The sequence below is a fragment of the Pelobates fuscus genome, chromosome 3 (assembly GCF_036172605.1).
Source record: "Pelobates fuscus isolate aPelFus1 chromosome 3, aPelFus1.pri, whole genome shotgun sequence".
In the NCBI taxonomy this organism is placed as follows: Eukaryota; Metazoa; Chordata; class Amphibia; order Anura; family Pelobatidae; genus Pelobates; species Pelobates fuscus.
This window is the reverse complement of record NC_086319.1, coordinates 199885240-199896595: the sequence shown is the minus strand read 5'-3', so window position 1 is coordinate 199896595 and position 11356 is coordinate 199885240. Positions and strand designations below refer to the sequence as shown.

The window sequence follows — 11356 nt, the reverse complement described above, 5'->3', positions numbered from 1 at the left end:
TTCAGCGCATTTAGGTTGGAACATGCAAACTTGTGATGCTACAACAGCATAGACAAGACATTCAAAGGAAGTCTCAGGACATAGATCATGGCTTGTGTACATGTTGTACATGTTAATAAAGAGTAAAAATCAGTAATAGGCAACAAGCGTAGTGTTATTGTCCAGCTGCTAGGTTGAATGCTCAATGTTAGAAAGAAACAGCATGTATTTTTGCAGTCAGGAATAAAACAGTGGAAGTGGTTGAGCACTTTTTTTCTTTTGCAAGTGAGGCAAGTCTGCCCGTGCTATGGGTACCCATGAGGGGATCAGGGTTGTAATGAGTAAGGCGAGTTTGTGTTCTGTTTTGTGTTCCTGCGGTTGTTGGGTGTCACGCTCCTCTTATGTTTGGGGGGGCTAAAGTGGTAGGTTAACTTTGTCGGTTACCACATTATTAGTTGGCTTTCGTGCCACTTTTTAGGCCTAAGGTCTCTTTAAAAGCTTTAGCAGAGGTTGTGTGACAGGTGTGCAGTACGTGGAATGGTGAGAGGTATAGTGTCGACCCCTGGTGGTGTGTTCAGGTCTCTGCCTTCTGCCTCCTATTGCTCCTGGGGATGAATGGAACAGCTATAGCAGCTATAGCGTTAGTCAAAGATTTTGGAGGAAGGCCGGGGCCTCTGACATAGTGGAGAGTTTCAGGACGTCGTCCCCTCCGATAACAGGCAAGGTTCTTGGTAGTAGCCATCTATATTCCACCTCCTCTCTCTGTAGTCGTGCAGTCACTTCACCCAAGGACTTTCTCCAGAGTAGGGTGTTCCTGGTGATGTCTTGGAAAAAGGTGAGTTGCGATGATTCAAAGTTTAATGGTGTTTTGCCCCTTACCGCTGCTAGAATGTGGCATTTGTCTGACGTGGAGCCGTTATGGGTGCCTGTTTGGCCTTGTTTATGCGGAAGTGGCCATAGAACTCAAGCTTCTTAGCCTAGGTGTGCGGCAGGAGTACTGCTGTGAGCTTTCTTAGGAACATTGGCAATTCGGTAGGCCCAATTGTGTCTGGGATTCCTCGAATTTCGATTTTTGTGCGTCTACTGCGGTCTTCCATGGCGCCCAGTGTGTTTTGAAATACTGTGTTTGCAGACTGTAAGTGTCGCAGGGTGTCCCCCATGCTTTTCACTTCTTGTCTGAGATCTAATATGTCCTCTTCAGAGGCCTATACGCGTGCTGTCACTGCCTGCGTTTCTGTTCTTGCCAGGTTTATGTCAGCATCAAACATCTGCTTAATTTCCTGCAGTAGTTGCCTGATATCTTGGCCATCAGTTCTGGGGAGCCGTGGAGAATTGCGTCCTCTCGGCTCCATGTTTAAAAGGATCCTATAGTACCAGGAAAACAAAGCCGTTTTCCTGGCACTATAGGGTTAATAGGTCCCTCTCCCTTGGGGCCCCCCTCCCGCAAGGCTGAAGGGGTCAAAATCCCTTCAGCCACTTACCTGAATCCGGCGCTAATGTCCCTCGGCACTGGGTCAGGCTCCGCCCAAGCTCTTCCCCCGCTGACGTCAGCCGGCGGGGAAGATCTAATGTGCATGCACAGCAATGGCCGCGCGCATTAGACCTCTCCATAGGAAAGCATTATTCAATGCTTTCCTATGGGGAAAATCTGACAAACATTGCAGTTCTCTGGAACTTTGCAGCACTAAGTGCAATAGGGAGACAGCACCCAGACTACTTCAAAGAGTCCCTTTAAGCTCCGCCACATATATGACTATTTATTTTTTTGTTTAAACAAATTAAGCAGGTTAGTTTTTTTTTTTTTTTTACTTCCTACAGGAAAATGAGGACGTTTCAATTGTTCATACTTTATCTCAAACTAAATATTAGTATAATAATTGGTGATCTGCACGCACATTATGACAGTTTGACAAATTAGTTTGTGAAAATGTGCTTACATTAGTTTCCCTCATGCAAATACTTTTCATAAGACTAACCTTTTTTTTTTTGGCAATAACTCAGTTTACATTTAAATCACCACTTACTTTAATTTTAATTTTATTTTTTTAACTTTCTTTTATAGGATCAGATGTGTTATTCCATCTTGGCACTTTCTGAGTTTGTACAAAATGGAACTCAGACCAAACAACCCCCGCCTCATCTCACAGGAGGGAAGCTTTATAAAGTGTGCCCACATCAGGTATTTGAATAAGAATTAATTTTCTTCCTTCACATGTTTCTAGTCCTATGGCATCTTGTTAGCTTAATAAAAACGTTAATCCTTAATGCAGTTTCTCAGTCTGCAATGGCTTATATGGTATGTCTGATTGGTCTTGATGCCTCTAAAGTATCTGTTAGCAAATGTATACATGAAGAAGTTATACCTGCATATATTTTAACCACCAAGTCAAAACCGCTATTCCTCTGGCATATTGTTAAAGACTGCATATATAGAGGCCAGGAAAGGTTGCATGTGACTGCCCTCCTTCCCCAAACTGGTGAGGCAGTATGGCGCAACTCCCAAAATGCTGCCATATAGTCTGTTGTTGGAAGAAGAAGTCGTTTTTAGGCCAGTATATCTTTTAATCTTTATATTTGCTGGAGATTCAAGCAAGCATAATAAATAGATTAAAATATGACAACCTTAATGTGATATTATAAACCATTTTTAACTTTTTGGGGATAATAGGTTTTCTTTAAACATGCACAAACAATTGTATTCATTTCAAGAGGTCCACGCTGAGACTAGGCAAAAGCTGAATTTTTGCCCCAACGCCCCCACCCCACCCACCGTGGTTTTAAACAGATTTTAGTTCACTTTGTTTATCCAAGTAGTGTTGAAACAAATTGTGTAAAATAAATATTACCCATTTCATATGCAAATATTTGTTAACTTTTGTTTTCAATATATAAAATTATATGGAAGATAATTGTTCTAGTGTAATGGTGGTGTGAATTCTGTTGATCCTGCCCTACGCACATGCCTCTAATGAGTTTCTCTATAATTTCCATACATATGTACATATAGTTTCCATGTCAAAATTCCTTAGCCAATTGACTTTTCTTATTGTTGTAACTGTAGGTGATCTGTGGATCCAAGTATATTGTCCGTGGAGAGAGCCCTCGGGACCATGTAGACCTTTTGGCGTCATCACGCCACTGGCCTCCTGTTTATGTTGTAGACATGGCAACACAGGTGTCCCTTTGTGCTGACCTTTGTTACTCAAATCTGACGCAAGAGATGTGGGGAAAGAATCAGGGGTGTTTTTCAGATCCATCAAAACCACCAAAGGTTTGTATAATTGTTTTTTTGTTTTTTTTGTTTCATGCATGTACATTCTGGTTGTAGCACTGAAATGTTGTAACTGTCAAATATGAAGTATTATTATTATTTGTTTTTATACGCATATTTAAAAGTAGATATTTTTGTTTTCTCTTGCATTTATGTATCTTCTGCCTCGCTGACATTCCTTTTGTCTAGTTAAACTTCTATTCAGGAAATAGGAAGCCCTCGTGGTTGTACATGGCATGCACAATTGGCTTTTATCCATTCCTATTTAGAATTAACTTTACATGCTAGTCATGAGAAATGCTTCTCCAATGTGGTCCCACAATCAGAATTACCATTCTGCAGTAATGCTGAGCATTTGGGCCAAGTAGATGTGCACATTGTGATTTACTTTAAAAAAGCAACAAAGTGGGCTTCTGTGTGTGTATTTATAGTGTGTACGTATGTGTGTATATCCACTGCTCAAAAAAATAAAGGAAACACAAAAATAACACATCCTAGATCTGAATGAATTAAATATTCTTCTGAAATACTTTGTTCTTTACATAGTTGAATGTGCTGACAACAAAATCACACAAAAATAAAAAAAAACGGAAATCCAATTTTTCAACCCATGGAGGTCTGTATTTGGAGTCACACTCAAAATTAAAGTGGACAAACACACTGCAGGCTGATCCAACTTTGATGTTATGTCCTTAAAACAAGTCAAAATGAGGCTCAGTAGTGTGTATGGCCTCCACGTGCGTTCAACTGTAAGCACAACCCCCACCTGTGGAAGTCGGGCCCTCATACCACCCTCATGGAGTCTGTTTCTGACCGTTTGAGCAGACACATGCACATTTGTGGCCTGCTGGAGGTCATTTTGCAGGGCTCTGGCAGTGCTCCTCCTGTTCCTCCTTGCACAAAGGCGGAGGTAGCGGTTCTGCTGCTGGGTTGTTGCCCTCCTACGGCCTCCTCCACGTCTCCTGATGTACTGGCCTGTCTCCTGGTAGCGCCTCCATGCTCTGGACACTACGCTGACAGACACAGCAAAACTTCTTGCCACAGCTCGCATTGATGTGCCATCCTGGATGAGCTGCACTACCTGCGCCACTTGTTTGGGTTGTAGACTCTGTCTCATGCTACCACTAGAGTGAAAGCACCGCCAGCATTCAAAATTGACCAAAACATCAGCCAGGAAGCATAGGAACTGAGAAGTGGTCTGTGGTGGGGACCTGCAGAACCACTCCTTTATTGGGGTTGTCTTGCTAATTGCCTATAATTTCCACCAGTTGTCTATCCAATTTGCACAACAGCATGTGAAATTGATTGTCACTCAGTGTTACATAGTTACATAGTTACATAGTTAGATAGCTGAAAAGAGACTTGCGTCCATCAAGTTCAGCCTTCCTCACACCTGTTTTTTGCTGTTGATCCAAAAGGCAAAAAAAAAACAAAAAACAAAAAAAAACCCAGTTTGAAGCACAATTTTGCAACAAGCTAGGACAAAAAATTCCTTCTTGACCCCAGAATGGCAGTCAGATTTATCCTTGAATCAAGCAGTTATTACCCTACATTGAAAGATTATATCCTTGAATATTCTGTCTTTGCAAGTATGCATCTAGTAGCTGTTTGAACATCTGTATGGACTCTGATAAAACCACTTCTTCAGGCAGAGAATTCCATATCCTGATTGTTCTGACAGTAAAAAAACCTTTCCTTTGCCTTAGACGAAATCTTCTTTCTTCCAGTTTAAACGCATGGCCTCGTGTCCTATGTAAAGTCCGGTTTGTGAATAGATTTCCACACAATGGTTTGTATTGGCCCCGAATATATTTGTATAATGTTGCTTCCTAAGTTGACAGTTTGATTTCACAGAAGGGTGATTGACTTGGAGTTACATTGTGTTGTTTAAGTGTTCCCTTTATTTTTTTGAGCAGTGTGTGTGTGTGTGTGTGTGTGTGTGTATATATATATAATATATATATATATATATATATAGACCAATAGAGAAGATGACCAGCACTCTCGGATTCCAATAAGTAATTAAAAGTTATAAACTTTATTCATCCATCTTAAAAAAGCTGCTCAACGTTTCAGTCCACTTTTGGGACTTTCCTGATGAAAGTATATTGGTATGTGTAATCCCTCCAGATTGCAAGCACCCGGTTTAACCATTTTGGAGCCAGTTTGCAAGGACATTGTGGATTATTTTATATATATATATATATACATGTTTTTATTTTGTTTAATCTCTACTGTGTTTTTGGAAAATCATCAAGAAATAAGTGCATTACAGTTTTTAATACTTGTATGAAACAGTCCGTTTTAATGCACATATTGTAATTATATTGAGTTATATAAGGGACACTAGAGGTACCAAAACAACTTTAGCTTAATGAAGCAGTTTTGGTGTATAGGTCATGCCTCTGCAGTCTCATTGCTCAATTCTCTTTAGAAGTTAAAATAGTATGTTTATGCAGCTGTAGTCATACCTCCCTGCATGTGACTTGCACAGCCTTCCTAAACATTTCCTGTAAAGAGAGATCTAATATTTAAACTTCCTTTATTGCACCTTCTGTTTAATTTAAAATGTCTTATCTTCTGCTCTGTTACTAGCCTTGTAGACACTGGAGGATTCTCCTGTGTGTGAGTAAAGTTCGGTTAACCAGAGTAGGAGATATAAAACTTCTAAAGCAGGTTATTGTGGCACTGTCATGCCGTACTTACCTTTTCTCAATCGCTTCCTCTTCTCTTCCTCTTTCCTACTCAATTTTTTTTTTCATTTTCCAAAGACTACTTATGTTTCTTAGATACAGGGAGGAGCTTAAGTAAGCCACACTTTCTGTGTCTAGGAAAGTTTAATACTTACCTTTCCTCCGTATTCTGAGTTGCCTCTTTTTACATTTCATGTTATGTAGACTTGGGTGCCGTCAAATTTAAGGGTACCAAATATGGCAATGCCATGCGAGCTATCTACTAAAAAGGTTAAAGACCAAAATTCCCAACCCATGGCGGCAGGTGGGGGCCTAAATCAAAATATATATATAGAATAGGTAGGTTTTTTATTTCCTAAATAAATTACAATTTTCTTCTGCCAGCAAAGCTTTCCAGTACAAGACATAATAAGGAAGTGTAGCTAAGAGCATTATAATTTACAGCTGAAAGTGCCAAGTGTGAATAAAGTAACATACTGATTTTTTTTTTTTTTTAGAAATAAATACTCTTTTTAAATTGTTTAATAAAATTTTAGTATTTGATAGATATATAACTGTATGATGCTATGCTATAGCACATCTTTCCTTTTTTTTTTTACCTGGTAACATTCAGTCTTCTACTTATTTATTTTTTGTGTCCTCTTGAGGGTATTATTTTGAAAAATCATAGACTTTTGCAGGTTTGAAATATTTATTTGCGTTTTCCAACTGTGTAACTTGCAAATGTTTGATGTAGGTCAGTCGCATTACATGCTGTTAAATATGTTAGTGGTAGGAAGAAAACTAATTCCCATTCTGACAGGGCCGGACTGGGGAAAGAATTCGGCCCAGGCATTTTTTTATCATAGCAGCCTAGTGGGAGGGGTTGTTGTCATTACCAATGACAAGCACTCCTCCCATTTAAAGTGAGCATGTTGGTTCAATGCTCTTTCAGGGTAGCCCATGCACAGAGCCCTGCTAAAGAAAAGGCCCCTGCATGAGAAAAGGCCCCTGTAATTTTTCTACGCAGCGGAAACAAATTTAATGACATGATTGCGCTGCGTTTACTTGTGGCTTGTCTTTGGTGTCTCCATTGGGGTACCAATAAAGTTTATGGTACATGCGTTTGAAGATGCTTGTGTGATTGCGTGTGTTTGGAGTAAACTAATTGAGGTGTGGTGTTTTGTGTAAATAAGTTGGTTTAAGTTGTGTTTGTGATGTGATATTTGCAGCTAGGGGCTGTAGTGTGTGTGTGTGTGTGTGTGTGTGTGTATAGGGGGCATTGTTTGTTTGTATAAGGAATGCAGTGAGTGCTTGCATAGAGGCTGTAGTGTATGTGAGTATAGGTGATGTAGTGTGTGTATAGTCTGTAGAGAGTGTGTGTTGAGAGAATGTAACGTGTGTGTTTGCATACAGAGAATCTAGTGTGTTTAGGGAATCCAGAGTATGAATAGGGGATATGGTGTGGTGTGTGTTGTGCATTGTGTGTGAGGGGTGCAGTGTTTTTTTTTTGGTGGTATGAAGTCTATTATGTAGGGCGGGGTGAGAGAGAGCAAATATATGTTTATTATATATGTTTATTGGAAGAAAAAAAAAAGGGAAACAAAAAAAGGTTATATCCCCCCTCCATTTTTCTTACCTTTGACCGGGAAGGGGGGGGACTTAATTGCCCTGGTAGTCCAGTGGTGTTGAGAGAATGTGGCCTGCAGCTCCTAATGCTGTTGGCAGAGAACTCTCCTCTCGCGTGCCGTGTAGGAATGTTGCCGTGGTAACCGCAGCAACACTCTGCGGCCTGTGCTCGTGAAAGGACATTCAGCCTCTCCTCGAGAAGTGCCAGGGTGCTTTGATCTCCCCACCGGCCCGAGAAGACGGACAGTGAGGCAGCCATTGCATAGGTCAACAAGGGAGACCTCCCCTGTTGGCTTCGGGCCCATGGCCTTCGCAGCCCACCGGGCATGTGTCCGGTTTGCCCGATGGCCAGTCCGGGCTTGCTTTGTGACCAGGTTTTAGAGAACCTTTAGGTAGAAGGTACATAAGGTAAGTTTGTCTCTATATTTACAGATCAATAACTTGAAGTAATAAAGTCACGCAGGCCACTTCAACTCAATTGTTTAGGTCTAGCGGTTCTGTCAATTTAACTGTTAAAGGTAAAACATTTCCGTTTTGCAGCAATGGCAATATTTATATTGAGGTTAAACAGACCTACAGTGGCTGTTACATTGACAGCCACTGAAGGCGCATCCGCAGCACTGGCCAAATGAAAGTAGATCATATAAAAAGGAAGACCCAATAAGAGAGCAGTGATTCAATTCTCTCAAATGGGGAAGACACTTGCCACGCATGCAATCCCCAGTTGGATTTGACCACGCCAGAGGTAGAAAAAGTGCGTAAAAAGCCTAACTTTAATATTTTTATGGGACACACAGTGGGGAGGAGGGACCTTGACACTAAAGGTTTGTATTCCTATTGCTTTAGTGTTTTTTTTAATTTAATAGTACATGTTCAAAAAGATGGAGAAAAAAGCAGTACAGGCAGAGATTTAACAAGCAAATTTTGCTATGTCATGTCTGATCTACTTTAGCTTCTCAGACATTTGATACACAGTACAAATGCAAAGGCCATCACAATAGTTTTTTTTATTAAACAAAACAAATCTAGATGGTCACAGACTTTACTGTATGTTTTCTTTTAGTATGTGTCCTGCCCAGAACTGCTGGATAGACATTTCAATGTGGATATAATGGGAAATGAACCATCAATTCTTCACCCAGTCACCAAATCGGCTTCAAGAAGGGTGGTCCATGCTGGGGCAGAACAAAATGGTGCTTGTGACCCTACATCTCGGCACCATTCAATCACCCTGTGTCGCGAGCTAGAACCTTACAGTGCTATTATAACTGCCATTGGAGACAGCAAGACGAGTAACATTCGGCACCTGCCTATTAATTTTGAGAATCCTACACACTATTACCTCTATAACAGGTTAATTGACTTCCTAACCAGCCGTGAAATTGTGAACAGGCAAATCAACGACATTGTACAAAGCTGTCAACCAGGAGAGGTGGTGATCAGAGACACTTTATACCGTCTTGGAGTGGCACAAATCAACACAGAATTATTAGAAAGTGAACTTGAAGAAGAAAATGTTCAGGAGCAGCCAATTTGATGTTGATCATTGTAGATAATGTATAGTATAATAAAAGTATTCTACGGATTACCAGGAGTTATAAATGAGACAATCAAGATGTTATGCTCATTCTGTGAAGGTATATAATTCTGAAGAGTCTGTTTTTACCAATTCAGTAAAATTCTACATCTCTAAAATATGGATGTATGTGATCAAAGCAGAGGGGAAAAAAAGTAGAACATTACTTTTCATCTTTGATTCTCATCTTTTGAACTAATATTTTTGTTGAGGTTCTGTTCTTAGTTAATTATTTCCTTAGTGGCATAGGTATTTATCAGGTTAGCCATCAATCATCATTTGTTTTCCCGGGAGGCAAAGTTACACCCTAGACCAGGCATAGGCAACCTTCTGCACTCCAGATGTGTTGGTCTACACCTCTCATGATGCTTTGCCAGCATTATGGGTGTAAGAGTATTATGGGGGATGTAGTCCACAATATCTGAAGTGCTGAAGGTTGCCCACCCCTGCCTTAGACTTCATATCCAGTTATTTTAGGAAGATGTCGGACTATGCTGTATGTTGCTGTTCAAAAAAAAAAGTCACCTTTTGGACACTTATTCCAAGTGTGGGTAATGCTGAATAGTACCTCAACAACTAAGAGAAATATGCTCCCGGAAGATAAAGAAAATAAGCTTCATATCTTGTTCATGATGTTTGTTAATGTCAAAACATTTCTTAATACATGTTTTATGGTGTAAATATGTCTTATTAAAGAGAAACTAATATATTTTTACTGCTACTAGATCAAGTTGCTCCGTATGCTCTGTCATCCATTCAAGGTCAAACATTCTTTTGATTTTGCCTTAACACTTACTAAATGTGCTTTGTACAAGAATACAATTTATCAAGCATATAATGCATACATTGACCAAAGAATATAACAATGTACTATTATTCTTATTCATTTTCATAAGCTTTGCATGCAAGATATTGGCACAGCTATTGCATTATTTTGTCACTCAACTTCTCGAAAAGTTTAACTTTGATAATTTTGGAATTCCTAAAAACTGTAAGAGTCTTGCAGTGAAAAAGTTTTATTTTATCCCCAAAACACTACATTTGAAATATAATGTTGGCTTCTTTTATGGAAATCAACAGTGAAAAGCACTTACACCACTTGCAAATTTAGTTGTAATTTAGGGAAAGAATGTAGTTTTGTTTGGTTACACAGTGACTTCTTATTTGCTTGAAACTAAATAATGCTTTGATTCAGCAACAGTTCACTAATGTCCCTAGCGTAGCATAAATGTATTGCTTTCGGTCACAATTAGTGCATTTACTTTGCAATATTAGTAGGTTAATGTTCAAGATCTAAGAAAGGAGTAGTTTATTTGTTGAGACATAAGGTGGGGCTTGGGAAAGGGTGTTGTTTGACGTAGAGGGGACAAGACTGCTAAAAAAAGTTGAGAGCCAAACAAATTTTGAAGGTCTGGGAAGAAAGATCTAGAGGACAAGTTAAAACTGGCAAGTTCCCAGATATGTCTGTAAAAAATGTCTTAAGATTATCTTAAAGCCAGTGAGCTATATTGCAGGACTGGTGGTCAGTGAAGACCTCTCACCGACTCTCATTGTTCCCCTAAAATCACTTGGTGAAATCACACATGTTCAACTGATCAACTTTGAGCCAGGGTTCTTAAGTGTTTCTTAAAATGTGTTTTGGGGTGTATGTGTATATAGCAATGCTACAGTAAAGCTGTAAAAGTGAAGTAAAAATAATATTAAGGTATTTTATGTAAATTACCACTCTGAGGTTAAAATCTGTATATAAAGATGGGGACGTTTGGCTGTTAATATATTTACAGCAGCAGGAAGTCTTGTATTTTTTTGAAAGTCAGTCATCACTCCCACAGAGGTACAGAATTAAATGAAAAAGACACATTACAATGTGCAGCGTTATTTTGATGGGCTACTTGGTAGGCATTCAGAATACAGTGATATGTTAAACTGTGGCCTCTGAATTAAAACAATGATTGCCACTTTGTATGTAGACTTCCCGGGTCATCAACATTCAGAAAAGGCTAGATAAACATATTGGAACATACCCAAATGTGTTATTTTATATAAGATTATTATGACTTTTAAACAATGTTTCTTTTTAAAAAAAAAAAAAAAAAGTTTAACAAGATTGTTAAGTTGGTACTTTACTGTTAATTTCATGTTCATTTCACTGAAAATGTAAATCTTGGGTATCCTTCTATGAAGGAGCATGTACTGTATATTGGATAAGTTTCCATTGTTGTTTTTCAA

The 11356-nt window shown here is 39.2% G+C and overlaps 1 protein-coding gene across 1 annotated transcript in view; it reads left to right on the top strand.

The window, feature by feature from the left end:
- The window catches only part of HMGXB3 (HMG-box containing 3), a 68656-nt gene extending 59004 nt beyond the window's left edge, over positions 1-9652 (top strand). The window contains exons 18-20 of the mRNA XM_063447899.1: positions 2042-2158; positions 3041-3250; positions 8615-9652. Of these exons, the coding sequence (XP_063303969.1) occupies positions 2042-2158; positions 3041-3250; positions 8615-9088 (801 nt within the window). The 3' untranslated portion in view covers positions 9089-9652. The remainder of the gene's footprint in view (positions 1-2041; positions 2159-3040; positions 3251-8614) is intronic.
- The last annotated feature ends 1704 nt before the right edge of the window (positions 9653-11356 follow it).